The following is a 27,396-nucleotide window of genomic DNA, read 5'->3' on the forward strand; positions in this document are numbered from 1 at the left end:
TGGAATAATGTGTTCCTGAACAAAGGGAGGGGGTCAAAATCAAAAGTAACAGTCAGTATCTGGTGTGGCCACCAGCTGCATTAAGTACTGCAGTGCATCTCCTCATGGACTGCACCAGATTTGTCAGTTCTTGCTGTGAGATGTTACCCCACTCTTCCACCAAGGCACCTGCAAGTTCCCGGATATTTCTGGGGGGGAAGGGCGCAAGCCCTCACCCTCCGATCCAACAGGTCCCAGACATGCTAAATGGGATTGAGATCCGGGCTCTTCGCTGGCCATGGCAGAACACTGATATTCCTGTCTTGCAGGATATCATGCACAGAACGACCAGTATGGCTGGTGGCATTGTCACGCTGAAGGGTCATGTCAGGATGAGCCTGCAGGAAGGGTACTACATGAGGGAGGAGGATGTCTTCCCTGTAACGCACAGTGTTGAGATTGCCTGCAATGACAACAAGCTCAGTCCGATGATGCTGTGACACACCGCCCCAGAACATTTATTTGACCTTTATTTTACTAGGCAAGTCAGTTAAGAACAAATTCTTATTTTCAATGACGGCCTAGGAACAGTGGGTTAACTGCCTTGTTCAGGTGCAGAATTACAGATTTTTGCCTTGTCAGCTCGGGGATTCGATCTTGCAAACTTTCGGTTCCTAGTCCAACGCTTTAACCACTAGGCTACCTGCCGCCCCATGACAGACCCTCCACCTCCAAATCGATTCCACTCCAGAGTATAGGCCTCGGTGTAACGCTCATTCCTTCGACGATAAACACGAATCCGACCATCACCCCTGGTGAGACAAAACCACGATTTGTCAGTGAAGAGCACTTTTTGCCATTCCTGTCTGGTCCAGCGACGTTGGGTTTGTGCCCATAGGCGACGTTGTTGCCGGTGATGTCTGGTGAGGATCTGCCTGACAACAGGCCAACAAACCCTCAGTCCAGCCTCTCTCAGCCTATTGCAGACCGTCTGAGCACTGATGGAGGGATTGTGCGTTCCTGGTGTAACTCGGGAAGATGTTGTTGCCATCCTGTACCTGTCCCGCAGGTGTGATGCTCGAATGTACTGATCCTGTGCAGGTGTTGTTACACGTGGTCTGTCACTGCGAGGACGATCAGCTGTCCGGCATGTTTCCCTGTAGTGCTGTCTCAGGCGCATCTCACAGTATGGACATTGCAATTTATTGCCCTGGCCACATCTGCAGTCCTCATGCCTCCTTGCAGCATGCCAAAGGCACGTTCACACAGATGAGCAGGGACCCTGGGCGTCTTTCTTTTGGTGTTTTTCAGAGTCGTAGAAAGGCCTTTTTAGTGGCTTAACTTTTCATAACTGACCGTAATTGCCTACCGTCTGTAAGCTGTTACTCTCTTAACGACCGTTCCAAAGGTGCATGTTCATTAATTGTTTATGGTTCATAGAACAAGCATGGGAAACGGTGTTTAAACCCTTTACAATGAAGATCTGTGAAGTTATTTTGATTTTTTACGAATTACCTTTGAAAGACAGGGTCCTGAAAAAGGGACTTCTTTTTTTGCTGAGTTTAGGTAAGTGACTGCATAGATAATAAACAGCGAGTAGCAGCAGCGTAAAAAAGGGGCTCAATTACAATAGTCCGGGTAGCCTTTTGATTAACTGTTCAGTAGTTTTATGGCTTAGGTGTAGAAGCTGTTAAGGAGCCTTTTGGACCTAGACTTGGCTTGATGAGCATGAACTATGTAAACCATATGCCACGGCCGTCTGTCACCAGATCTCAACCCAATTGAACACTTGTGGCAGATTCTGGATCAGGCGCCTGAGACAGCGTTTTCCACCACCATTGAAACACCCAATTTATGGAATTTATTGTGGAATAATGGTATTGCGTCCCTCCAATAGAGTTCCAGATACTTGTAGAAGCTATGCCAAAGTGAATTTAAGCTGTTCTGGCAGCTCATTGTAGCCAAACACCCTATTAACCTATGAAGACACTTTGTTGGTGTTTCCTTTTATTTTGGCAGTTACCTGTATTAAGGTTTGAGTGCATGTGACTTCCCAGGGATCTGTCACTTGTGGTGAAAGTTTTTAAGTAATACTTGGGCCAATGATGGACCAAAGGAATTTGAAATTTAGGTTAAATTTCCTAATTTCTTTTTACAACTCAATTTCTATTTTTTAATGCACTATACTTGTAAATCATTGATTAGCTTAATGGCAAAGGGAGAAAAAGTGAATACATTTGTAATATATGAATGTGGTTTGGGCTCCTGTTAATGTGGTTTGTTTTTTCTTTTCTGGTGCCTGTGTGTGTGTGAGGTGTGATAGTGAACCCAGTTTTGACTGAAAGGGAGGGGGGGCTACATCAGATGAATCAAGTGTTTGGTTTGTTATAGAAGGACATACTTTTCTTGCAGCATTGTGAATAAAGTCCCTCACAGCAGCTGCCTTTTCCTATTTGTGTCTCAGCCTTTTTATGGGTAGTGAGAGTCACATATAGTGACAGATGCACTACTGCACTAACTGTAATATAGCCCATTTGTATAGTCATATCGCTGCCAACTTGGTCTGAGCATTTCATATTATTGTGTATGTAAATTTGAGACACTCATTTAGTTTGATGTTTCGTTGGTATTTATTTGTGAATGTCCATCACCCATTTTGTGTGATATGTTACGAATTACATTTTGTATGATATGTTATGAATTTTCAAACCGTGTGATATGTTATGAATTCTACCTAGGTGGCTAACGTTAGCTACGTTTGGGGTTAAGTTTAGGAGTTGGGGAATGGTTAGCTGAGATGATTTGAACTTGAAACTTTTGGGTTGCTAGACATATGCATTTTATGCCCACCCCGACCAACCACCCTACTTTTGTTAGTGACCTATCTTATGTAACCATGCCAAACGTAACATATCATACTAATGAGTATCCTGGATTTACATTTACTATGTTACGTCTAGTCTATGAGACCAGGCTGAGGGTACATATTTTAGCCCAATATCTTGTATAGCGAAGTAGATTATGGCTATCAAAACAATAATTATGTCTACACATAGTAAGCATAGCCTGCATAAGGGACCAATTAAAGTAAATTACAGACCACATAATCTCATTACTGACTTTAAAGTGGCAGTCAGCACCTGAAACAAAGTTCTCGATCCCCACATCTATTTCGGTAAAAAGCTGAGGGATGGGGCTGGAGAAATGTAACCACTCTCAAAGGACTGGCCATACATTATATTAAATGTCCAGTTTTAACCATGTTTTGAGACTACATAGTGTTACATTTAGTTTGTTTACAAACATTGGAATTAAACAAACTTACATTTTGGGTTCTGATGCAGTACAACAGTTGAACTAAGCTCATGAGGCACAAGTTAATTCTTTAAGAATCAATGGGTACATCATTAATATACGTAAGGCCCAAAATTGCTGTAGCTCCTGCTGATTGCCCATTTAACTGACCACTTCTTACAGCATAAAACAAACGTTTTGTTTTTACACTGCCTCTAAAGTGTGATACTTGGTATGTTGGCCATAGAAAATGTCAGTTACCCAAACGATTTACTACTGGGTAAAGAGTCATGCATGGCTTTCCTGCTTGCTTTCTGATGACTGCATTTGTATAATAGTAGGCTATAAATACAATCCCTTAATTTCGAAATAGAAAATGTAATTTTGAAATGTCAAATAGTTGTGGTGTAGGCCTACTGTGTGTTTGACAACATGCATATGTTGTCATCAAAGCCATAATTTAGCAGAAGTGCTCACAGTAGACGAATACAATCAACAAAAGGCCACTCCAGACGCCACTACGTAGTGCGCAGTCCATCGATATCAAACGGTCTAGCTATAGCGGTGTCATCAGAAAGGCAAAGCGAAGGAGTTTACTCCGCCCTGAAAGTAATTTTTTTTTTATGGAGATCAATGAGTGTCGAATTTGGTCAACAAAACATGTAATTGCTCATTTTCTAAGTGAAGCTTATTTTATCGAATATAAGTTGTGTATTGGTTAGGTTGTTATGAATGCACGTGTAAGTAGACGCACGTGGCATTTCGGCAACTTTGATAAGAAACGACTTTATAAAATGGTCCAAACTGATCTTGCGTCATTCAGACGTCCTTCCATTTTGAGGACATGCATTTCCCTTGTAAAAGCGGTCACTCCTCTATCTTGTCAATATGATAAAACATCTTTGGTATACTGTCCGTACCATTACGCATAGGGGTGAACGTTTTTTCAAATATAATTGTTTGAGACCGATCACCATTTATTAAAACGTTCTTACTGATAAAACCCCACTTTTCACAGATGATCATCTATTTCGCTGTATCTTATTGATCCTTAATAGAAAAATAATAAAGACTCAGTTCATACTCATCCCCAAACACCCCCATTGTATTAAATGGTTAGGCCCTAATTTGGTTTATTTTGGTAGACAAGGGCAGACGGTCTAATTTTAGTTTTTTGGGGACGAAATGGCAAGGTTTTTGAGAGCTGATGTTAGGAGTCTCCTCACCACACAGCTAAGGATGGCATCTGACCAGGTAAAAACGCACCACATATGATTAGACCACCACGTTTAGCTGCTAATACAGTCCAAAGTTAAAATGAAACGAGTGGTATTCAATTGTCAAGTGATTTCGCGATGGCCTTGGACAATTTGTAATGCTCTTGTTACTATGTCAGTCAGTATGTTACAATGTTTAGCTGGTATTTGGAACGTTCTGATACAAATTGTTACAAACGACTCTACTGACGCCGTTCTATGAAGAGGAAATGGCTTTGTAAGCAGCTCAATCATACACTTTGGTCTAATGTGTGTGTGGAATTTGGTTGAATGCTTCCATCTATGAATGGTTATTGAAGCCAGTCTCTGACGCTACAGTTGTTGCCCACAATGGTCAGATTTTTTTTTTTTTTAAAGGCAGTGTTTAGATTTTCTGGTCAATTCTGTTGGTCTTTTCAGTCAACATTAAAGCGGGGAAGTTTTTCATTGGAACATGAACATTTAGTGTATTTTATGATTTGAGGCTACATAGCCTAACACTTTGCAATGCATTGACATAGATTACAGTGTTCCACGTACAAAAAGCTCCCCACTTCAATATGTGCTTTAGCTAGTTCAGCTGCATGTCACGTGAGGATAACCCATAGAGATGTATAAAGGACTCAACTTGGAAATAACAGTTTTAGCATGGACATTGCCATTGAAGGCTTCCACAATTTTAAAGTAGTAAATTGGGCTGGGATTTATATGGTTTGGGAGCAGAGAGTCAATGATCAGAGCATTGTCTTCTTCAAATGGGGTGCTATGAAATGATCTCCACTATGATACCAGCATCAGCTAAAGGTAAAATAAATCTAGTGGCCACAACATATGAATGACAAGATTTGGTTCAGGACTCCAGCACTGCAGGTAGCGGTTAATCACTAATATTAGCTTTACACTTTTTTTCAAACAGGAAAATAATTGACTACTTTAAAATGGAGATAGCTCATTGTCACTGCCCATGCTGTCAGATATATGCCAAGATTATACCTCTTTCTATCTCTGTGAGAACCCTTTACTTCTATATACTGTATGCTGATAACAGCCTAGCCTTTACCATTTTAAAATGAAAGCTTTATGCAATGTGAAGGTCATGTTTTTTTCTCTAACAAAAGTTGTGCATAACACAACAATCTCGTTCCTTAGTAGGACTATGTATATCTTGTTGTTCTTATATGTTCACCTGTTGATTAATCTTCTCTATGTACCAGCTGGGTGAGTTGGGCAAAGGTGCAGGGAAAGGAGGTGGCGGCGGAGGATCTGTCAGAGAGGCAGGAGGAGCCCTCGGAAAGAAACAGGCAGCAGAGGAGGAAATGTACTTCCGGTTAGTTGTGACTTACAGTATACTGTACGACCAATAGGTGGTAGACCTATTTGTTTGCCTAAATTGACACTGTATATTTATTTATTTAGGCTTTGTGGCAGTCTGCCTGGCCTGTATTCATACTGTGTCCTCACTGTACCTAACACTTTCCAATCTCCCTCTACAGGCGTAAAGAGCAAGAACAGTTGGCTGCACTAAAGCAGCATCACCAAGAGGAGATTGACCACCACAAGAAGGAGATATCGAGGCTGCAGAGTGAGATTGACCGTCACAAGGGAAAAATTAGGAAACTGAAGCATGATGACTGAGACTCACTCCATTAGAATAAAGGCCAGCGATTCTCTATTGCCAAATCCTAGTCATCACCTGCACTGTCTCTGGGCAGCTCTGTGTATATGTGATTGATTGTTCTGTATATGCTTGAGGTTATTAAACATTTATTTGAAATGGTTATTGTTTTGTCATGGTTATTGCTTTCAATTATTGTTTGTGGTAAAATTAAGATTTGAGATGTGGGGTGCCATTATGGAGGATGACTGTTTGCCACATTACAGAAGGATGATTACAGCTAGTGTAGTTGTACTGTCTAAATGGATTCCGGCAATATGAATGGCAAAGAGAAGACAAAATTTGGTGCCATGTCTTTTGAAACTTATCCCATGAATTGGTGTCCATACACAACTCTCTGTTTTGCCAGTGCCATAACATCCTCCATTGAAGAAACAATCATGCAACATTGCTAATTGAAGGTGATACCAGCTATTACCATCAGGCTGCAGATACAGATCCCATGTACACAGATCCACCAGAGCACAGAAATCCCCCCCCCCCCCCATTAACCTTATCCACATGTTGTAATATTGTTTGATTTTCATTGTATTGATGCTGTGCTGTTGCTATGCAAGACATTTCCTGAAAGAGACACAATAGTCATGTTAATCGATGAAACCATGAAGGTGACACTTATGAAAACAGTCGTGAAGGAGATGCTTGTTGTGGAGTACTATACATTTGAGACGTGTCTATTTCTGATATTTACATGCATCTAACTCATTGACTGTATGGATGTATTTAACTAGGCAAGTCAGTTAAAAAAAATCTAACAATGGCGGCCTACCGAAAAGCCTCCTGGGGGGATGGGGGCTGAGATTAAAAATAAATAAAATAAAAATATGGGACAAAACACGTGACAAGAGACAACACTACATAAAGAGAGACCTAAGACATAGCATGGCAGCAACACAGCATGGGAGCAACATGACAAAATGGTAGCAGCACAAAACAGGGTATAAAAAGGTAGAGACAATACATCAATCAAAGCAGCCACAACAGTCAGTAAGAGTGTCCAATGGACCCAGATACAGAGGGACCATTGAATATCTAGGGAGAGCAATGATTTATGTAATCCTCACGCTGTCCAGAGGGTGGCAATTAGCACATTGTGCACTGCGTATAAAGCCCTGTGTAAATCCCGTAAAGAAGAATGAACAATCTCGTAATTTCCTCTAAAACTTTAGCTCCGCCTAGAAACCCCTGTCTTTTACAGCGGGACAACCCGTCTGTCTTTCTTTTCGCACATCATGGCGGACCGGTTCAATAAGGTGTGTAAGCGCGGAAGAACCAACATATCTACATTTGTAAATAATACGTCCATATAAATTAATTTGACTCCTGTTAAATATATCTCTGTGCATTGTAAATGAAGACTAGTGGAGGTCATTTCGTCGCATTTTTCGTATTATTTGACACAACCAGGATGTCATGTGTTGGCTAACGCAACTTCGCTAAATGAATGCGACGCGGCTATCTAGTTAACTCCGACTAGGCTGGATAGTTAGCTACAAAAACCCTTCAGAATAAATCCTTGGTTCGTTGGCATTTTTGGTGAAGTGTTGAGGTCAAATGAGTATAGTTTTTGAAGATTTCTTAATGAATTTACTATTTAACGTTAGCTATAGAACATTAGTTGGGTAAGCTACAGGCCACGTTTGCGCAAGTTAATGTTTAGACCCAGTTAAAATGAAATCCACCCAAAACCACTCATTCCTATAATTTTAAAGGGTCACTTAACACTGAGAACCATCATTTTTGTGTAAACAAATGTTTAATTTTGTCGTGATACGGTTGGTAGCAACATGTGGATATATGTAGCAGCTCAAATCGACTACTAACCCCACAATGCAATGCTCTATGGGCTAGCTAGCAAACGTAGCAACACACTATAATACCCAAGTCATTATCAGCGTGTTGTGGAGTAAAATAGCTCAAACTGTACTGTCAATTTAGGATTCTACAATTTCACGATTTTCAGCATGAAGATCGATGTGCCTCAGAGTGGAGTCTGGCATTCGCAACGGCGCCATGCAATGCGACCGGAACTGAAAATGCAAACAAATGGGAGAAATGTTTTAAACCCCCTATTGAATTAGACGTTTCGAGGTAGGAATGCAAGAAAAATATGAATAATGGCTCATTTGAGAGAACAACCTCCTGCATTATGACATCGGCCAATATTGAAATCTGACATGTATGATGGACGTTTTAGATCTAAAAGTTGTTTTCCTATTAACAGTTTAGTGAGTGGCTTCATCTCAAAGCTACGTCATACGAGCCTAATTTCTCCCTGCTTGAATAGCAGTAACTCAGATTCACGTGAACATTAAATTTGTCAAGGAATCGCTGGAATGCTGCACAAAAATAATACCCATTTTGAATGTTATATCTTCACTTGAAGGATGCTTTTGCCAGCCAGATTTGGTCATATTGGCCCTAAACCCTAAGCTATAATGTATTTATCCAAGTTAATTTGTTTTGCTTGTCAGTTTAACGACCATGAGAATACTGTACATGCACTACTATCTGAGACGTAGGCAACTTTGTTGAATCATTTGAACCACAGGTGGGGGGGCAACTATTCTCAATTACTTGATGTGCTTCTTACCTTTCCAGGTTCTGCTGCTTGATGGCAGAGGCCATCTACTTGGTCGTCTCGCTGCCATTGTGGCAAAGCAAGTTCTGCTTGGTGAGTCATGTCACAATAAATTAATACCCATCTTGTGACTGATCAATATTCAATCCAAGAATTTCATGTCGCCTGATGTGTAATTGCACCTCGATTTGGTCCTTGTTATGTTTGACTAGCTTGCTACGACGGTCAATGATTCTTTTTAACCTACATTGCTCGAGTAACCACAACGATAACTCGCATTATCATCCGAAACAGTGGATATTATACAATGGGGCCTGTACTTATTTCAATATGTAAGTCATGATTTCTCCCGTTTCAGGCCACAAGGTGGTAGTTGTGAGATGTGAGGGTATCAACATCTCTGGAAACTTCTACCGTAACAAATGTAAGTTATTGGCACTTTGTATATATTCAGGTTAACCCATTTGATGTAATGTGTTGTGTGATTCTGATGTCCTACATTTGATTCATAGTAACTGTTTTGAGCTAAATCTTAAGATTTGCTTGTTGTCAGTGATGTTTACCAAAGTAAATATTCGAGTTTAACGACCATGAGAATACTTTACATGCACTACCATCTGAGACATAAAGCAATATGGTATGACCAGAGTTGTGAAATTGTGGCTGTTGTGACACGGTTTAGACACTGGTATAGCTTGAATGTATTGCGTCTATCTTTATGAATAGTGAAGTACCTGGCTTTCCTGCGTAAGAGGATGAACACCAACCCCTCACGTGGACCATATCACTTCAGAGCGCCCAGCAGAATCTTTTGGAGGACCGTAAGGGGTAAGATAACAGTCCCTTCTTTTAAACAGGGATTTTTTTTTTAGCTGCATGTCTTACTAGTCCTGGGGCTTGCTTGGACCTCACCTTTCTGGACATTGATTTAAATGATCCCTATGGGGTGAGTCAGTGGCATGAAGTATGCACATTCTGAACTCCACCTTGCACAACATATGGTTCCTACTTGACTGTGATGAACACTTATCCCGAAGCTGATCGTTTTGATGAGACAAACTTTCGGATCTGACTGCTGAGTTTAGTCAGGGCCACAATGTTGTGCTGGTGTCTGTTAACAGTTACAGGGAAGTTTCTGCACATTTGGGATTTATACCTATTTCATATTTACAATCTAAAAATGGCATGGAACCTATCTCCATAAGTGTATATATAGATTTTTTTTTCTTCTTGGCTTCCCTTGTGATAGAGTATTGCCTATCCTATGTGGGTTGACCTAATTGCCTAGTAACAGCCTAACTTTATTGATCCCCCTTGGAACCCAACAGGCATGCTGCCTCACAAAACCAAGAGGGGACAGGCTGCACTGGAGAGGCTGAAGGTGTTCGATGGTATCCCACCTCCTTATGACAAGGTGAGTGTCTCAATCATCCAGCATAACTCTGATCTTGTGCTGTCAATGATGCTACCTTTTTTAATACTCTGTTTGAATATTGACTTTGAGAATATGAAAAGTGAATGTCTTCCACTTTTAATGGACTTGCTGTTGCTTTTGGAGCTGACATTTATTTTGTTCCACAGAGGAAGCGCATGGTCGTACCTGCTGCCCTGAAAATTGTCCGTCTGAAGCCCACTCGCAAGGTAAGCCTAAAATCAGTTTAGCAAATAACACCACTGAATTGATTAACTGTTCATTGACTAGTAGGTAGTTGTCAAAAGTTGTAGGCAGCACTGTAGTTGAGCTAATGCTTAGCTACATTCTTGCTAGCCAGACATTGGCCAAAATGTATTTAGCCAGGTACCCATCTATTCTTATTGTCAGTGATGTTTTACGTCAGTAAATATTCGAGTTTAACAACCATGAGAATACCTTACATGCACTACCATCTGAGACAACAGCCAAAGAATAATTAGAACCCGAAGTAGTGGAAACTATTCTTATGACCTTTATATGGGTTGTTGGGCTAATGATTGATTTGTGATATTGTTTCTACTTTGTGTGAACCTGCCTTCCCCAGTTTGCCCTCCTCGGGCGTCTGGCCCACGAGGTTGGCTGGAAGTACCAAGCCATCACAGCCACCTTGGAGGAGAAGAGGAAGGAGAAGGCCAAGATCCGGTACACCAAGAAAAAGACCGTGACCAAGCTGTCAAAGCTGGCAGAGAAGAACGTGGAGAGCAAGATTTCAAAGTACACTGCTGTCCTGAAACAATATGGGGTCCTTGTCTGAGCTAGTTTGTGGTGGCCAATAAAGATAAATAAATGTTTATAGAATGTTTGACTCTCTTGATTCATCTTTTTTTTGTGTTTGAGTTGCATGAAGTTGAGAAGGGAATGTAAAGTAGAGTGCAAGCACTGCTATGCTTTATCTTTGCCAGGTCGCAGTTGTAAATGAGAACTTGTTCTCAACTAGCCTACCTGGTTAAATAAAGGTGAAAAAAAAGAGTAATGAATCTTGAGATGCTGCTCTACTGCTAGAGATGAACAGTATTACTTCTAATCAAAGTTAGAACACAATGAAAGCACGCCTCGACAAAATGCTGTTTATTTACAATTGAAGCAACATCCAGGTTGTATATTTGTCAAAACTGACACATTTTGCGTGTAATAAGTGCTTATTAACCAGTGCTAAATGCGTTAATGTAACATTACTATGGCGTTAATCCTGTTCAACGCCTTGTGAAATGCTGTCGGAAACCCCGTGGATCAGATGCGTGCGCGCGGCTGGCAGGGTCGGGTTGACCGCGAGAAAGGGGCGTGAACGAGCGCCAGAGCGGTCATTCTCCGATGTGCAAACCCAAATAAACAAGAATCACAATTTCTCGGGACACTTTTGTTCACATTTGGCATTTCGTGACAATTTTAACTTTTTTTTTTTAAATACGGGGATTTGTGGAGCGGTAAGTGCTTCCAGGTTTTGTTATTCATGATCGGGAAGGATTAGCAAAATGGGCTGTTGAAATTGCGATACTGTAGCAACTAGCTAGAGCGATTAGGCCCAAGTGTTGGACACTAGTTAATCATGGGGGGGAAACACCTGAAATCAAATGGAATGTAATCGATGCCTTTTGATCTTCATTTGTAATTGCATATGTACTGGTATAAATGTAAGCGAATGGCCAATTATGCTCAGTCGAGGGGGGCGGGTCTGCTTAGCTTTGTGTACTACAGACGAGCCCACGTCCCAGACATACCAGCCAGACATGCATCGTGCAACCCAGCTAGTAGTAACGTTAGCCAGATGTACCTCTCACATGCAAAATATATTTCAACCGACTAGCTTAGCTACTTGTCGCACTTTTCAGTTAAAAGTAACGTTATTGTAAAATCGTGCTTGAATTTCATAGATTGAAGTGCATCTCGGTTAGCAATCTAGCACGTGAATGGTGTATTACCTCATACTTGTGATATAGCGCGCGAAAAAGTATCCAGGTGGCTGTCTGGTCGACACTGGCACTCATTTTTGTGTGTGGTTTCACAGTATGCAACCGTTATTGACAAATCAATACAAAGGTACATGGTGAACACGTGTGTGTGTATATAAAGAGTATACAATGGACAGTTGGGCTAGGGGGTAAAATAACACATCACATTACACTGGCACTTAACTCCTGCTTGGTTGGCTACAATGATGTGTAAAGTCTGTATTGCGGATGCAATGTAATAGCCAATGAGAGGCTTTGACGCCACCGGTTGCCATATTGGTACTCCTCAGCAGCAGTCATCCACAGGAATGAATTGAGTTCCACAGTAGTTCAGATGTTACAAGGACAAAATTACATGTATTTAAGTATTTGTTGTTCTGGGTACAGTAACATTAGTACTCCTTAAAAAAAAAAACTATAATCTCTTAAGGACACAATTGGCCCAGTGTAGTCAGGTTAGGGTTTGGCCGGGGTAGGCCGTCATTGTAAATAAGAATTTGTTATCGGACCCTTTTTTTCTATTTTTGCCTAAAATGACGTACCCAAATCTAACTGCCTGTAACTCAGGCCCTGAATCAAGGATATGCATATTCTTGTAACCATTTGAAAGGAAACACTCTGAAGTTTGTGGAAATGTGAAAGGAATGTAGGAGAATATAACACAATAGATCTAGTAAAAGATAATGCAAAGAAAAAAACAACCTTTTATTTATTTTTTGGTATCATCTTTGAAATGCAAGAGAAAAGCCATGTGTTATTCCAGCACAGCTGCAATTTAGATTTTGGCCACTAGATGGTAGCAATGTATGTGCAAAGTTTTAGACTGATCCAATAAACCATTGCATTTCTGTTCAACATTTTGTATCAAGACTGCCCAAATGTGCCTAATTTGTTTATTAATAACTTTCATGTTCAAAACTGTGCACTCGCCTCAAACAATAGCATGGTATTCTTTCACTTTAATAGCTACTGTAAATTGGATAGTGCAATTAGAATAACAATAATTTAAGCTTTCTGCCAATATCAGATATGTCTATGTCCTGGGAAATTTTCTTGTTATTACAACCTCATGCTAATCACATTAGCCTACATTAGCTCAACTGTTTCCTGGACTGGACACCGATCACAAAGAAGTTTTAAAGACATCCCCCGGATCTTTGGCGACTACTAAGTATTTTTTAAACCACCCGCTTTGGTCTGGATGTGTCAATGTGTAGTTCATGCGTGCATAATCTATGAGCAGAATTACTGTTTTACCTCAATAGCGGAGTTACATAAAGATGGTGTTTCCCATGTACTTACCACAAATTCCTCGTTTTGCTAAATTAGCAGTATTGTACATAGCTCTCTCCATTGCGCTTTTTTTTTTTTACATTAGAGTATACATGATCTCAATTTGAGCTTCAAGACACCAGCAATTTATAAAAACTAAAATGTAGATTGTGCTGATTTATTGGCACGTTGAACCATATCATGCGCAGTAGTTTAAAAACTCAGTAGATAGTGCTAAGACAATGAGCTTGTTCGACTGACTGATCTACAAAGAACCTCGAACCATAAATAACTACTCATTATTATTTGTAGGTCAGTCAATCACAATTTGCCCATGATACATAACAGTTTTGGTCTTCTCGAACAAGGCCAATGACGTCATATCTGAATTTTGCATTATGCATGTTCCCCATCAGCCACAAAATCTCTGCACCATTTTCCTACATTTCCCCCCACGTGTGCCAGCCCCCTAGCAATTCGAGTTCTAGCCAATGAGCTTCAGCCCCTCGCCATTTAAGTGACATCTAGCAAGATGCACATACATCAGAGTGAGTGAGAGAGCAATGCCATGTGCACATATTGCGATGCACATATGTGATGTAGTACACAACTTTGGGGACCACTTTTGGTTCGTGAGTGCTACTTTCAGAACTACTGACTAAAAGTAACCTACTTGAAATATATATTTTTTATTTTTACTTATTTGTTTAGTTCACATAATATAATTAAAAAAATTGCATTAAGGTGTTTGTAATAGAATATACTTTGCAAAAACGACTGTAGACATTAATAAACACGTCTTTATAGCTTCCAAAATCTATTATAAAAAAATAATATAAAACATTTTACAATGGAGGAGTATGAATGGCTGCTTGGTGGCTTCAGTACTGTGCCCCCTGTCAGACATCAGTGGTTGGCTCTATAACAATGCCCTGTAGATAGATAGCCAGCTAGCTAGCTAACTTATTACCAAGCTGAACTTTCTGTATTTCTGTGATTCACATTTAAAAATGTATCCACTGAATTTCTGTCGACGTAGGCTTGATAATTCTTCCCCTGCTGTGGAGGTTTATTGGACTCTTGCATGACGATGACATTAGCTAGCTAACGGTGGGTCAGGTGGCAATGGCAAATAAATAGGCCTATTGCATCACAGTTGCATTTTACCCAATACCTAACATGTTCATATCCATAATTGGGCAGTAAATAGTATTCTACTCATTGTAGAGTAGCTGGTATTGTATTATTATGTCTTACATATTGTTTGTGAATGCGCAGCATAGGTGATGTATAGGCCTGCTTCTTCATGTGGTGTCTAGTCCCCTGGTATCTCTTTTGATTCACATCATTTGACCCAAAGGAGAATGGCAGCTGAAGTGAATGGCAGTTCTGCTCCAGTTAAGGAGGAAGACGAACCAATGGACATAACTGTAACACACACAGAGAACTACCAGACACTCATAGACGCAGGCCTTCCACAGAAAGTGGCGGAGAGCCTGGATACGATATTTCAGACTGGTAAGTGCAAAGGGCGGGGGTTGTTCACACTACTTCTTGATTGCATTGCATGATATTTCTTAAGACATCATAATGTATATTTCTGCAAGCTCAAGAAGACTATCAACCAAAAGATTCCACCTTGGTCAGCGGTATGATGTAAATCACGTTGAGTGAAGGAGTCAGTGAGCGTTGAGCTCATAGCAGTGTAATGGTGACTTACAGAGAGAGCCCTCTCCCCCGGGCGTCATCATCATGTTTCAGTGACTCTCACCAGGAATGTAATGACTTAGTTGTGACCCTATAAATAGAACGGAGTGGCTGCCGATCCGACTTTTCCTGAACCGTTCTTCCCGACAACTAAAGGTCAGAGAGCATGTACAGGATGCTCTATGTAGATGTTTTTATGTTGCCGCTGCCCCTTCCTCTCCGCGTCGATGATCGGACATCTTTGCCTGGTGTAGTCTACAGACTTGGACATGTTGTACAATAGACATGATTGACTTATTGTACAACAAAACATTTTGTCTGTTGTAACAGTAGGTTATTGCAAGCATAAGCACAACACAAAAAGGCAGTCTAAGTAACGATTTCATGTTCTTTTTTCAGGAGGCTGTACATGCGACAATTTAGACAGCAAGACACAGACACGCAGTCTATATAGCGATTTAATGTTAGTTTTTTCACCATCACTGCAAACATTTGCAAAGCAGGGGGCAGACAAGCAGTCAAAGTAGCAGTGTTATTTTTGTTTAGCTTCTCAGGCTACGTTATGGAAGCATAACTATAAAGATGACATTATCAGAAATGTACACGCGTGACTAAAACGCAGATTGTTTTGCCCCAATGCGTTGTGTAAACTGCGCCCCTGCTTGTGCTACGGCATTATCCTTAGTTTCAACAGACAGAGAAGGTTGTAGCCTACACCCTAAATTAGCCTACTTTTTAATAAATAAAAAATGTTCATTCTAATAGCTGCATGTTCAGAAATATGAGGCAGAGACGTAGCCTACATGATCATGTAGATAAAATTGGTTGAGGGTTCATAAGAGGGTGGGTAAAGAGAGAAATGTGAAGGGGGAGGTTGAGCAGCAGCTATGTTAAATAAAAAATGTGTCCGTAAATTAATACATGCGAAATAATGTAAATTGGATCTTCAGCTCTCGGGGCAAAAAAACCAAGGGGGCATGGTGATTACCTACGGATCCGCAGACTCCGCCTAAATAGAATTCTCTCTGTCTGTGTGTTGTGTGGTGTGTGTGCATCCCAGGACTGGTGGCTTACGCTGACCTGGATGAGAGAGCCATCGACGCCCTGAGGGAGTTCAATGAGGAGGGAGCCCTGTCAGTGTTACAGCAGTTCAAGGAGAGTGACCTGTCACATGTGCAGGTGAGTGGTCCTGTCCACACTGTCGCTCAAGAGTAGTCATACAAGACGCAACAAGGTATAAAAGTGATTTACACTAAACGCTATTGGTCCTCTCTCAGAACAAAAGTGCATTTCTCTGTGGTGTGATGAAGACATACCGACAGCGAGAAAAGCAAGGAAGTAAAGTTCAAGAATCCACAAAGGGTCCTGATGAGACTAAGATAAAGGTGAACAAATGGTTTCTTCTTTTCTCATTAAGTTCCATAAGCTTATGTTTTAAAAATGATGGACATATGGACTAAAGGTCTCTGAGTGAATGTATCTGTCGTTGATACTGTTTAGGCTCTTCTGGAAAGAACAGGTTACACTTTGGACGTCACCACAGGACAGAGGAAGTATGGGGGGCCTCCACCTGACGAGGTGTACTCAGGGGCCCAACCTGGAATCGGAACAGAGGCAAGAAGCACAACCTATTTTCTATTGTCTGTCAGTCTTCTCATGCAGGCTATTGGCTGTTAAGGAGGTGTCCTCCTCTCAATTTTGGGCTGTTGAAAAAAACATTTGCAACCTTATGGAAATGAATGCAACATTTTTAAGGTGCAATAAGTCCGATTTTCGTCCACAAATATATGCAAATTAAAATCTGTTATATGTAAATAATTAATGGTTAGTTAATGCCACAATGCAGTTAGAAACTTGCTAGCAAACATTGGTGCTATTGGAACTAAATAAATACCTCACTTTGAACCACAACATTTTTAGTATAGGTAGACAAAGGAAGGAAAGTCAACTTTAAAACGTGATGTAGTTTTATTGGGATTTGCAGCTGTTGTTGGTAAGTAATGAATCTACAAGCTTCTGAAACATCTAACTCAGCCTTTAAAGTTATGATATTATCTAATATGCCTTTTCACAAATCGACCTCTTAAGTTCCTAGAGTGCTCCATCTTGTCCAAGTCAAAAATGCATTGAATACAATCAAAGCTACACAGTATGCTTGTAATTTGCCAATTTGATCTTATCAATGCAGGTATTTGTTGGCAAGATCCCCAGAGACTTGTATGAGGATGAGCTGGTGCCTCTGTTTGAGAAAGCCGGGCCCATTTGGGACCTGCGTCTAATGATGGACCCCCTCCTTTCGGGTCAGAACAGAGGATATGCCTTCATCACCTTCTGCAATAAAGATGCTGCCCTAGAGGCCGTCAAGCTTGTAAGATTTCCCCTTTTAATCGCCACAAGTAAAGAGCATGACTTGGTCATTTATGGTGTTTGCTTCGCTAGCCATGAACGTTGTAGACAGGTTGGTCACTGTGTCTCATCATGCCAGAGTTATCTGGGAAGTGTAAATGCATGACTTATCTGTGTGGGGGTCAATTTTGAGAACACTTTTTGTTTATATTTTTGTTCTAGTGTGATAATTATGAAATCCGGTCGGGCAAATACCTGGGTGTCTGCATCTCTGTCGCAAACAATCGGCTGTTTGTTGGGTCAATTCCAAAGAACAAGACAAGAGAAAGCATATTGGAAGATTTCAGCAAAGTCACAGGTTAGAGAAAATCAGTACCATTGTTATATCATATTTTTTGGTGCCCTCAATTTAAATAAGGTTTTATATTTGAAACATCGGCTGACAAGTACAAGGAAATTGGAGATTCTTACATACTTTCATAGAGATTTTCAACAAGGTATTAAGTTATCTGATTCATGCTTGAATACCTGGCTACCCCACCTAGATATAAAGATCTGCCATTCTTTCCCTATCTTCATACCGTATATTAGTTGGTGCAGCCCTGTGTGTTCTGACATTCATCCCAAATGATTTCATGAATCTATTCTTACCGGTGACCTCATGTCCTTGTCGATCATATTACACTCATATTATATAATCAATGTAATGGAGGCTTTTCCTGTGATTCTTTTTGACCATGTACATATGTGTGCCTCCACCAGAGGGCCTTGTGGAGGTGATACTCTACCACCAGCCAGATGATAAAAAGAAGAACCGTGGCTTCTGCTTCTTAGAATACGAGGACCACAAAACTGCGGCCCAGGCCCGTCGCCGCCTCATGAGTGGCAAGGTGAAGGTGTGGGGGAACCCTGTTACTGTTGAGTGGGCAGATCCAGTAGACGAACCGGACCCAGAGATTATGGCAAAGGTAAGGTCCTGAAGACCCCCCCCCCCCCTCCTTCAAGCTAGTGTCTGACTACAGCAAAGGATGTTAAATCACAGATACTGGGGAGTAGAGGAAACACCCAGATATCTTTCATGTAGAAACATTACACTGAGAGAACTGGCCGTTCTATGCCAGAGAACAACTTCTAAACTCACTGTGTTGGTCTTCCACCAGGTAAAGGTGCTGTTTGTGAGGAATCTGGCCACACCGGTCACAGAGGAGCTCCTAGAGAAAACATTCTCCCAGTTTGGGAAGTTGGAGCGGGTCAAGAAGCTGAAAGACTATGCCTTTGTGCACTTTGAGGACAGAGATGCTGCCGTGAAGGTGAGTGCTGGCGTCTTCTACACCTCCTTGGAGTATGCATGCTATGTGTTTGCCTTGTGCTTGTAGAGAATCTCTGGGATATTCACTTGGGGAAACCCATCACTGTTTAGGCAATGCAACAAATGAATGGCAAAGAATTGGAAGGCGAGGAGATAGAGATTGTTCTGGCAAAGCCTCCGGACAGGAAGAGGAAAGAGCGGCAGGCCCAGAGACAGCCAACTAGGACCACAGGGTGAGTAGAGGTTGACCGCACCTAGCCACGCCCAGTCCGCTTGGAGTGGCTGGTATGACTGTATAATTATATTTTTTGCCATTAGTCTTATTTCGTATGTCCCTGTTTGCTTTGTTGTTGTCACAGATATGATGATTACTACTATTATCCTGCTCCACGCATGCCGCCTCCCATGAGAGGCAGGGGCCGAGTTGGGAGAGGTGGCTATGCCTACCCTCCAGACTACTACGGTTACGAGGACTACTACGATGATTACTACGGGGGTGGTTACGACTACCATGACTACCGAGGTGGCTACGACGACCCTTACTACGGGGGATACGATGACGTCTACGTGCCGAGAGGAAGGGGGGGCAGGGTGAGTCGAGGTGCCCCCCCTCCCCCAAGAGGCCGAGGAGCACCACCCCCTCGTGGCAGAGGTGGCTACGTCCAAAGGGGGGCTCCTATGGGTGTACCGAGGGGAAGCCGTGGGAGCCGGGGAGGTCCGCCCCAGCAGAGGGGCCGCGGCATCAGAGGGGCCAGGGGAAACCGCGGGGACAACTTGGGTGGGAAGAGGAAGGCTGACGGTTACAACCAACCGGACTCCAAGCGCCGGCAGACCAACAACCAGAACTGGGGCTCCCAACCCATTGCCCAGCAACCCCTGCAACAAGGTGGCGACTATTCTGGTAACTATGGTTACAATAATGACAACCAGGAGTTTTACCAAGATTCTTATGGGCACCAATGGAAGTAGAAAAAACATGAACGGATTGGGCTTTGACAGCAACCTTTGATTGGCTGTGTGTATATATCACCCTTCACATTCAAAAGAAATAGAAACAAAATAAAAAATGAATCAAAATGCATAAATAACATTAGAAATATGGATTTGTTGCACTACAGTACCAATATGGAGCAAAATATGAATGTACATACATAAGCTTGCTTAATAATTTGTGCTAATCCTTTTTTGCTTTGCTTGTGGCTACTTGGGACATTTTTTACCATTATTTTATTATTTTTTTAAATTTAAGATTTTTTTGTTTAGCTTTTTTAAGCTGGCATTTACAGGAAAAATTGGACGATCATAAAAAAAAGAAGAGAAAAATTCTTTGAGAAAGCATTTGCAATCATGAGAATCGTTCAGTGACTGGCCAGCAACCCATTCCCAGACCCCTCTCCCCATTGGACATTTTCCCTCCCAGATTTCTGATAGGTAGGCATAGGACTTTGCTTGTACATAAAGGCTTTAAACTGAAGGCTTTATTTTCAGTTTTGTTGCAGAGGTGGGGGAAAAAGGAGAGGAAAATTGCACTTTTTCATGTACCGGAATAGTTACGTAAAAGTTGTATGTTAAGCATTCGTAGAAGTAGACAAACTGTGTTTTTCTAAACGTATTACTACAGCTCTCTCAAATTTGCCCTTTTAGATAATGGGTCTGGCAAAACCTTAATCGCCAAGACAATTTGCTCTTTGATGTGTTTGTATTTATAAAAATGTTCTTGTTACATTTCAATAAAACTCAACCATACTTCATTCAATTATCAGCAATTTCAAATTCAGTTGTGTCAAGTCGTGTCATGATTAGACTAATTTTGACCTCCATGTTTGGCCTTGAATGTGAGTGATCTGATTTTTTTAATGAAAGACACAAAGCAACTGCTTTTATTAAGATCATATAGTTATTTGACTGATGTTTTGCTATTCCAATTTGGGCATCTTTACACCAAATAGTGTAAAGTGACATCAAAACAATTACACCGTACACCTGGCAATTCACGCAAATGTGCTATTTCCTGGCCCCTCCATTTCCCGGCAATGTAAATAGTACAGCAGATTTTTCTGATATTTTTTTTATCCTTTTGATTTCTTATTTAGCTACTCTCCCATTTTATTACAACTTAACAGTTTTATTTTGTGTTTTGTTTGTTTAAGTTTCTCCTTTTATTCCGAATTACCCCAGGTGAAGACGCGAGAACGGCAGCGGGTTGAGTGAGTGAGGAACACATCTATTCTCTGCTGTGTTCTTCCCCAAAGAAGGGTGAGCCTGGTTTACCTCTTCACCGCTAAACTGGCGCTACTCTCCTCTGCTGAGGGGCCTCAGCCCACTTCACTTGTTTTGCTCAGTAAAATAATGCACCAGTTTTATTACATCAGCTGGTATCTGATGTTAACTCATGTTGAAAATGACTAAATTCGTTTTCTGGTAAACACCTCTAGTAAAATAAATTGTGGTAAGGTGAATGGAAAATACTTAGAGGTTTATGCGTGAACACAGATAATGCAGTGGTGTGTTTACTGAGCAGAACATAGAAAATAGCGCTCTCCTCGTATGAGGACTACAGTCACAAAGCTTCCCCAAACTAGCGCTGCCTTTATTAGGCTACCTTGCCAGAGACCAAAGACATATTGTAGGTACAGGTTATGCAGATTAGGGGTCACCTTTTGTTGAAAGTCAAAAGTTCACTGATGTCCTAAACAAAAACACAAAGGGGGCAGATGAAAAAGGATCAGTCTGTGTGTATATGCTGTATTAGCATATCACTTGATTGTTGAACGTCAAAAGCTCACTGCCATCCTGAATGAGATTCATAAAAGAGGGCAGATGAAAAAGACTATTATGTGTAAGTGCTGCGTCAGCCATTTTTTTGTTTGGGTTCACCTGAAAAGAGTGAATTAAAGCCAACATTCAACTGCGTTCCTGCACTTGGGACAATCCTGCTTTATAAGACCTATCATGGCCTCATGTTCCAAATGCTCATGTCTAAATTTGGCAAAACAAATCTGAAGATAGAGATAAATGTTTTCCTGCTCACCGTTTGGAATCTGGAGGACTAATGCAATTGGAATCTTATGTCTACTGAACGTCTCGTGGAAGAACCACACGATTGGCTAGTCTGTTTGTACTGACAGATTGGATACTGTTGCCCCATAATGGATCTTTGGAAGTACATATGGACTTCATGATCACTGTTCATTGTCTCTACTCTGGCACCCTGTCTCGGGTTTATTCAGATATACATCTATTCAAATTTGCCAAATATAATCAGTTTAAGGGCACAGAAATTACAATTTGCCTTGGAGTTGAACCAACAACCCCCCCTAAGTCATCTGTTTATACACTCACATTACTTAACTGATCAGATAGCTGTTTTCTGACAGACTATTGGGCATAGAGTTCCATGCTGATTTAGCTGGATGGAATAAAGCCAGTTACTGTTGTATTATAGACAGAATAGGTTTTGTTTAGAATAGGACCACTTGTCTAGTGTTTATCACCATGTTGGAGTTTAGTGAATAGTGATATTTGATGTGTTAGTGTTTTCAATACAATGGCGTCTGGCATGAGTTTTTTTCTCCTAATACAGTTGATGGTCAACTTTTATAAGAGAGCCAACTGTGATAATATAATCACATTCTGTTCATTATTAATATAGACTTGAATGTTCAAAAATGAAATGTATTATATATTACATAATACATTTATTATAATTGATTATCCAGCTTACAGCGCTCCAGGCTGGATACTCACGTCCTCTCATTCACAGCTAGCAATGTTTAATACATTTATTATAATTGATTATCCAGCTTACAGCGCTCCAGGCTGGATACTCACGTCCTCTCATTCACAGCTAGCAATGTTTAATACATTTATTATAATTGATTATCCAGCTTACAGCGCTCCAGGCTGGATACTCACGTCCTCTCATTCACAGCTAGCAATGTTTAATACATTTATTATAATTGATTATCCAGCTTACAGCGCTCCAGGCTGGATACTCACGTCCTCTCAGTCACAGCTAGCACTGTTTAATACATTTATTATAATTGATTATCCAGCTTACAGCGCTCCAGGCTGGATACTCACGTCCTCTCATTCACAGCTAGCAATGTTTAATACATTTATTATAATTGATTATCCAGCTTACAGCGCTCCAGGCTGGATACTCACGTCCTCTCAGTCACAGCTAGCACTGTTTAATACATTTCAAAAGTCAAATGAAAAGTAGCTCAGTATCTGACCGTACCCAACCCCAGAGTAAATCCTGTTGCTGTACCTTTTGCTGTTTGATTCAACTGTGAGGCAATCTATTGGATATGCTTATTTATTTATCTTTTCAATGGAGATCTCAGGCTGCTCTCATATCCTGAGTCATATCCTGGAGTGGGCTTTGAATTTTTACTCAGTGTTATTCCTGACATATCAGCCCTCCACCGTTCCGTATCGTATAGTTTTGACCCGTACCCTAATGTGCGTCTGCGCAAGTGTTATCTTATGCTAAAAGAAATACACGATTGTCCCTGCACACAAATGGCCCCAGGCATTTTTATGTGAAATTTGTATACCTATAGAGTACCAGTCAAAAGTTTGGACACACCCACTCATTCAAGGGTTTTTCATTATTTGTACTTTTTTCTACATTGTAGAATAATATTGAAGTCATTGACACTATGAAATAACACATATGGAATCATGTAGTAACCAAAAAAGTGTTAAACAAATCAAAATGTATTTTAACAAGTGTGCCTTGTTAAAAGTTAATGCATTTGAGCCAATTTGTTTTGTTGTGACATGGTATACAAAAGATAGCCCTATTTAGTAAAAGACCAAGTCTATATTATGGCAAGGACAGCTCAAATAAGTAAAGAGAAACGACAGTTCATCATTACTTTAAGACATGAAGGTCAGTCATTGCGGAAAATATCAAGAACCTTGAAAGTTTCTTCAAGTTTTTTCAAAAACCATCAAGTGCTATGTTGAAACTGGCTCTCATGAGGACCACCACAGGAAAGGAAGACCCAGATTTACCTATGCTGCATAGGATAAGTTCATTAGAGTTACCAGCCTCAGAAATTGCAGCCCAAATAAATGCTTCACAGAGTTCAAGTATCAGACACATCTCAACATCAACTGTTCAGAGGAGATTGCGTGAATCAGGCCTTCATGGTCAAATTGCTGCAAAGAAACCATTAATTAACGACACCAATAAGAACAAGAGACTTGCTTGGAAATAGCCCTTACATTGCTCACCAAGAAACATGAGCAATGGTCATTAGACCGGTGGAAATCTGTCCTTTGGTCTGATGAGTCCAAATTTGAGATTTTTGGTTCCAATGATCTCTGCATGTGTGGTTCCCACCGTGAAGCATGGAGGAGGAGGTGTGGAGGTGCTTTGCTGGTGACACTGTGTGATTTATTTAGAATTCAAGGCACACTAACCAGCATGGCTACCACAGCATTCTGCAGCGTTATGGCATCTCATCTGGTTTGGGTTTAGTAGGACTATCATTTGTTTTTCAGCAGGAAATGATCCAACACACCTCCAGGCTGTGTAAGGGCTATTTGACCAAGAAGGAGAGAGATGGAGTGCTGCATCAGATGATCTGGCCTCCACAATCACCCGACCTCAACCCAATTGAGATGGTTTGGGATGAGTTGGACCGCAGAGTGAAGGAAAAGCTAGAAAAGCAGCCAACAAGTGCTCAGCATATGTGAGAACTCCTTCAAGACTTGGAAAAGCATTCCTCTTGAAGCTGGTTGAGAGAATGCCAAGACTGTGCAAAGCTGTTGTCAAGGCTATTTGTTTAACACTTTTTTGCTTACTACAATGATTCCATATGAGTTATTTCATTGTTTTGATGTCTTCACTATTATTCTACAATGTAGAAAGAAAGACCGTTGAATGAGTTGGTGTGTCCAGACTTTTGACTGGTTCTGTATATTGTTCCACATGTATTTTGCCCTGTTATCTCTTGTATGTAAGATTTTGAGAGTTGTCTTGTTGATGCTGTACATGACTATGAAATGGAAGTCCTATGTAAATTCATCAAACTTTGGCTCACACAAGCACCCTTATCTCTGAATAAGGATCTGAATGTTGCTCATTTCAAATTAATTGATAAACACTGGATAACATCATATACAGAATATATATTTTATGCTCAATTTGCAATGCAATGCAAATTTGCAATTAGAACCAAATGATCTCTCAACCAGAAGCCAAATACAATAGATTATTACCATGCTACAAAAGATTCAACAACCAAATGGTGCCAATGCACTAGCTACACCTAACTTTAGAAATTCACGACCAAACCGTTTTAATTCTCAACCCTGTGGTTCCAAAAAACAAAAAGGAATCGACAAAAGAATCTGATTAATTTCAGATGACTTCCAGGAGGAGTGATGTAGGTACTTCTCTATCGTATTTTAACTCCTTGCTTTTGTCACCTGGCTTATCTATCAGGGTGCGTGTCCGAGGTGGCCCCGACCCAGTCTTGTCACGATGTGGACTTGCTAGGTGGGGCTCCCAGACAGAGGCAGCTGTAAGGACTACGGGGTAAGTTTAGGATGTTTTCTTCCCAAACCATTGTTCTCTTTCACTGTCTTTCTCTCCCTCTGATTCAGGTCTCACCAAATCCCTGTGGGGATTAAGATGTGGAAAGAAAACGTCAGTGTCTGGGTGAGTTTAGGTAGAGAGAAAAGTACTGTATCTCTCAATACACAGTTAGAGAAGTTAACTTTGGAGTTGGAAGAAATGTTGAGTTACTTGGAGAATGAATACAGTATACGATACAGAATACCAAAAATAGTAATTCTGTTCATTTAGTTTACAGAAACTTACTCTAAACACTACTTTTATCAAATGTAATGTGTCGTAAGGATTAGCAAAAGTAGCTGCCTGTGGCAATTACCTTTTAGAGGTGAAAACAAGAGCTCTGTCTCTAGTCTAAAGCACTACAGACCCCATTATAAATGCTTTGGGGTCGAGCTTGAAGCTGTTAGAGCTTACTCCAATTGCATATCAGCTCCCGGTGTTGGAGTTTTTTCTCCCTGGAATTACATGTATTGCTCTATGATTCTCTGGAATACAATTTGTTGCTCTATGATTCTCTGGAATTCAATTTGTTGCTCTATGATTCTCTGGAATTCAATTCGTTGCTCTATGATTCTCTGTAATACAATTTGTTGCTCTATGATTCTCTGGAATTCAATTTGTTGCTCTATGATTCTCTGTAATTCAATTTGTTGCTCTATGATTCTCTGGAATTCAATTCGTTGCTCTGATTCTCTGGAATTCAATTCGTTGTTCTATGATTCTCTGGAATACAATTTGTTGCTCTATGATTCTCTGGAATACAATTTGTTGCTCTATGATTCTCTGGAATTCAATTTGTTGCTCTATGAATCTCTGGAATTCAATTTGTTGCTCTATGATTCTCTGGAATTCAATTCGTTGCTCTGATTCTCTGGAATTCAATTCGTTGTTCTATGATTCTCTGGAATATAATTTGTTGCTCTATGATTCTCTGGAATTCAATTTGTTGCTCTATGATTCTCTGGAATTCACTTCGTTGCTCTATGATTCTATGAAATTCAATTCGTTGCTCTATGATTCTCTGGAATTCAATTCGTTGCTCTATGATTCTCTGGAATTCAATTTGTTGCTCTATGAATCTCTGGAATTCAATTTGTTGCTCTATGAATCTCTGGAATTCACTTCGTTGCTCTATGATTCTATGAAATTCAATTCGTTGCTCTATGATTCTCTGGAATTCAATTTGTTGCTCTATGATTCTCTGGAATTCAATTCGTTGCTCTATGAATCTCTGGAATTCAATTCGTTGCTCTATGAATCTCTGGAATTCAATTTGTTGCTCTATGTTTTGTAAAAAAAATCACGTCAATGCCCAGTAGCTAATTGAATATTTATTAATATAACTTCACTTTTCCTCTTATGGAGTTGAGAGAAAAAAATCAGAATTTTGCTGTCATAGCAAATTCATAGCTCCATTTATATCATAGTAGCTATAGACACTAAAATGTTCAAAAGACCACCCAGTGGGCAAAACTTGGTTGAAAAGACGTCTTCTTCTGTTCACAAACTGGTTGAAATGGACGTTGTTTTTTGTACAACTATTTACCGACCAGAATATATATATTTTTAATGACCACCATACGAGCAGTTGCCGATAATTATTACCATAATTGTTAACTCTGACCACTATATTATGTGGTCAGATTAGTTAAGACCTCATCATAACCTGATAATGCCCACCTGTGCAAAAAAGTATTGCAGAGGATAAAGTTGGAAATTGAATACATTGTTTGTTACCTTTCTATTTGTTTCCATAGGCACCAATGAAAGTTGAAATCTGCAACATATTCTTAACTAGGCAAGTCAGTTAAGAACAAATTCTTATTTACAATGACGGCCTACAGGGGGTTAACTACTTTGTTCAGTGGCAGAAAGACAGAGTTTTACCTTGTAACCTCTGGGATTTGATCCAGCAACCTTTTGGCTACTGGCTCAATTCTCTAACCACTAGGCTACCTG

At 40.5% G+C, this 27,396-nt stretch overlaps 3 protein-coding genes and 3 non-coding genes across 8 annotated transcripts; all 6 read left to right on the forward strand.

Annotated features, from left to right (window-relative positions):
• The first annotated feature begins 4,394 nt into the window (after positions 1-4,394).
• atp5if1b (ATP synthase inhibitory factor subunit 1b) lies at positions 4,395-6,309 on the forward strand. Its single transcript, XM_020488309.2, has 3 exons — positions 4,395-4,527; positions 5,744-5,856; positions 6,023-6,309. The coding sequence occupies exons 1-3, from the start codon at positions 4,459-4,461 to the stop codon at positions 6,162-6,164; spliced, it is 324 nt and encodes a 107-aa protein (XP_020343898.1). The 5' UTR covers positions 4,395-4,458; the 3' UTR covers positions 6,165-6,309.
• Positions 6,310-7,342: 1,033 nt separating this feature from the next.
• Positions 7,343-11,061, forward strand: rpl13a (ribosomal protein L13a). Its single transcript, XM_020488314.2, has 7 exons — positions 7,343-7,457; positions 8,806-8,878; positions 9,144-9,209; positions 9,512-9,613; positions 10,114-10,199; positions 10,367-10,426; positions 10,804-11,061. The coding sequence occupies exons 1-7, from the start codon at positions 7,437-7,439 to the stop codon at positions 11,011-11,013; spliced, it is 618 nt and encodes a 205-aa protein (XP_020343903.1). The 5' UTR covers positions 7,343-7,436; the 3' UTR covers positions 11,014-11,061.
• LOC116374739 (small nucleolar RNA Z195/SNORD33/SNORD32 family) lies at positions 9,331-9,412 on the forward strand. The gene has a single exon (XR_004210700.1). It is a non-coding gene; the product is annotated as a small nucleolar RNA Z195/SNORD33/SNORD32 family (small nucleolar RNA).
• Positions 9,796-9,867, forward strand: LOC116374735 (small nucleolar RNA SNORD50). The gene has a single exon (XR_004210696.1). It is a non-coding gene; the product is annotated as a small nucleolar RNA SNORD50 (small nucleolar RNA).
• Positions 10,600-10,682, forward strand: LOC116374740 (small nucleolar RNA Z195/SNORD33/SNORD32 family). Its single transcript, XR_004210701.1, has one exon. It is a non-coding gene; the product is annotated as a small nucleolar RNA Z195/SNORD33/SNORD32 family (small nucleolar RNA).
• Positions 11,062-11,496: 435 nt separating the features above from the next.
• On the forward strand, positions 11,497-27,163 carry LOC109894671 (heterogeneous nuclear ribonucleoprotein R). Of its 3 annotated transcripts, none has more exons than XM_020488311.2 (13): positions 11,507-11,683; positions 14,841-14,998; positions 16,248-16,366; positions 16,465-16,572; positions 16,688-16,801; positions 17,376-17,555; positions 17,756-17,891; positions 18,296-18,501; positions 18,694-18,843; positions 18,954-19,075; positions 19,202-19,743; positions 21,021-21,098; positions 25,306-27,163. In XM_020488311.2, exons 2-12 carry the CDS (start codon positions 14,845-14,847, stop codon positions 21,047-21,049), a joined length of 1,860 nt encoding a protein of 619 aa, XP_020343900.1. In that variant the 5' UTR covers positions 11,507-11,683; positions 14,841-14,844; the 3' UTR covers positions 21,050-21,098; positions 25,306-27,163. The 3 variants fall into 3 exon arrangements, with proteins under 3 accessions (XP_020343899.1, XP_020343900.1, XP_020343901.1); XM_020488312.2 differs by having other exon boundaries at positions 25,467-27,163; XM_020488310.2 differs by lacking the exons at positions 21,021-21,098; positions 25,306-27,163 and having other exon boundaries at positions 11,497-11,683; positions 19,202-20,601.
• Positions 27,164-27,396: the final 233 nt, after the last annotated feature.

This window comes from Oncorhynchus kisutch, linkage group LG7, assembly GCF_002021735.2.
Source record: "Oncorhynchus kisutch isolate 150728-3 linkage group LG7, Okis_V2, whole genome shotgun sequence".
Taxonomy (NCBI): Eukaryota; Metazoa; Chordata; class Actinopteri; order Salmoniformes; family Salmonidae; genus Oncorhynchus; species Oncorhynchus kisutch.

Coding starts and splice junctions, on each gene's coding strand:
- atp5if1b (XM_020488309.2), top strand. CDS start 4,459: ATGGCAAGGTTTTTGAGAGCTGATGTTAGGAGTCTCCTCACCACACAG. Junction 4,528..5,743: donor TAAGGATGGCATCTGACCAG/GTAAAAACGCAC, acceptor TCTATGTACCAG/CTGGGTGAGTTGGGCAAAGG. Junction 5,857..6,022: donor GAGGAGGAAATGTACTTCCG/GTTAGTTGTGAC, acceptor CTCCCTCTACAG/GCGTAAAGAGCAAGAACAGT.
- rpl13a (XM_020488314.2), top strand. CDS start 7,437: ATGGCGGACCGGTTCAATAAG. Junction 7,458..8,805: donor TGGCGGACCGGTTCAATAAG/GTGTGTAAGCGC, acceptor TTACCTTTCCAG/GTTCTGCTGCTTGATGGCAG. Junction 8,879..9,143: donor GGCAAAGCAAGTTCTGCTTG/GTGAGTCATGTC, acceptor CTCCCGTTTCAG/GCCACAAGGTGGTAGTTGTG.
- LOC109894671 (XM_020488310.2), top strand. CDS start 14,845: ATGGCAGCTGAAGTGAATGGCAGTTCTGCTCCAGTTAAGGAGGAAGAC. Junction 16,367..16,464: donor GTGACCTGTCACATGTGCAG/GTGAGTGGTCCT, acceptor GTCCTCTCTCAG/AACAAAAGTGCATTTCTCTG. Junction 18,502..18,693: donor ACCCAGAGATTATGGCAAAG/GTAAGGTCCTGA, acceptor GTCTTCCACCAG/GTAAAGGTGCTGTTTGTGAG.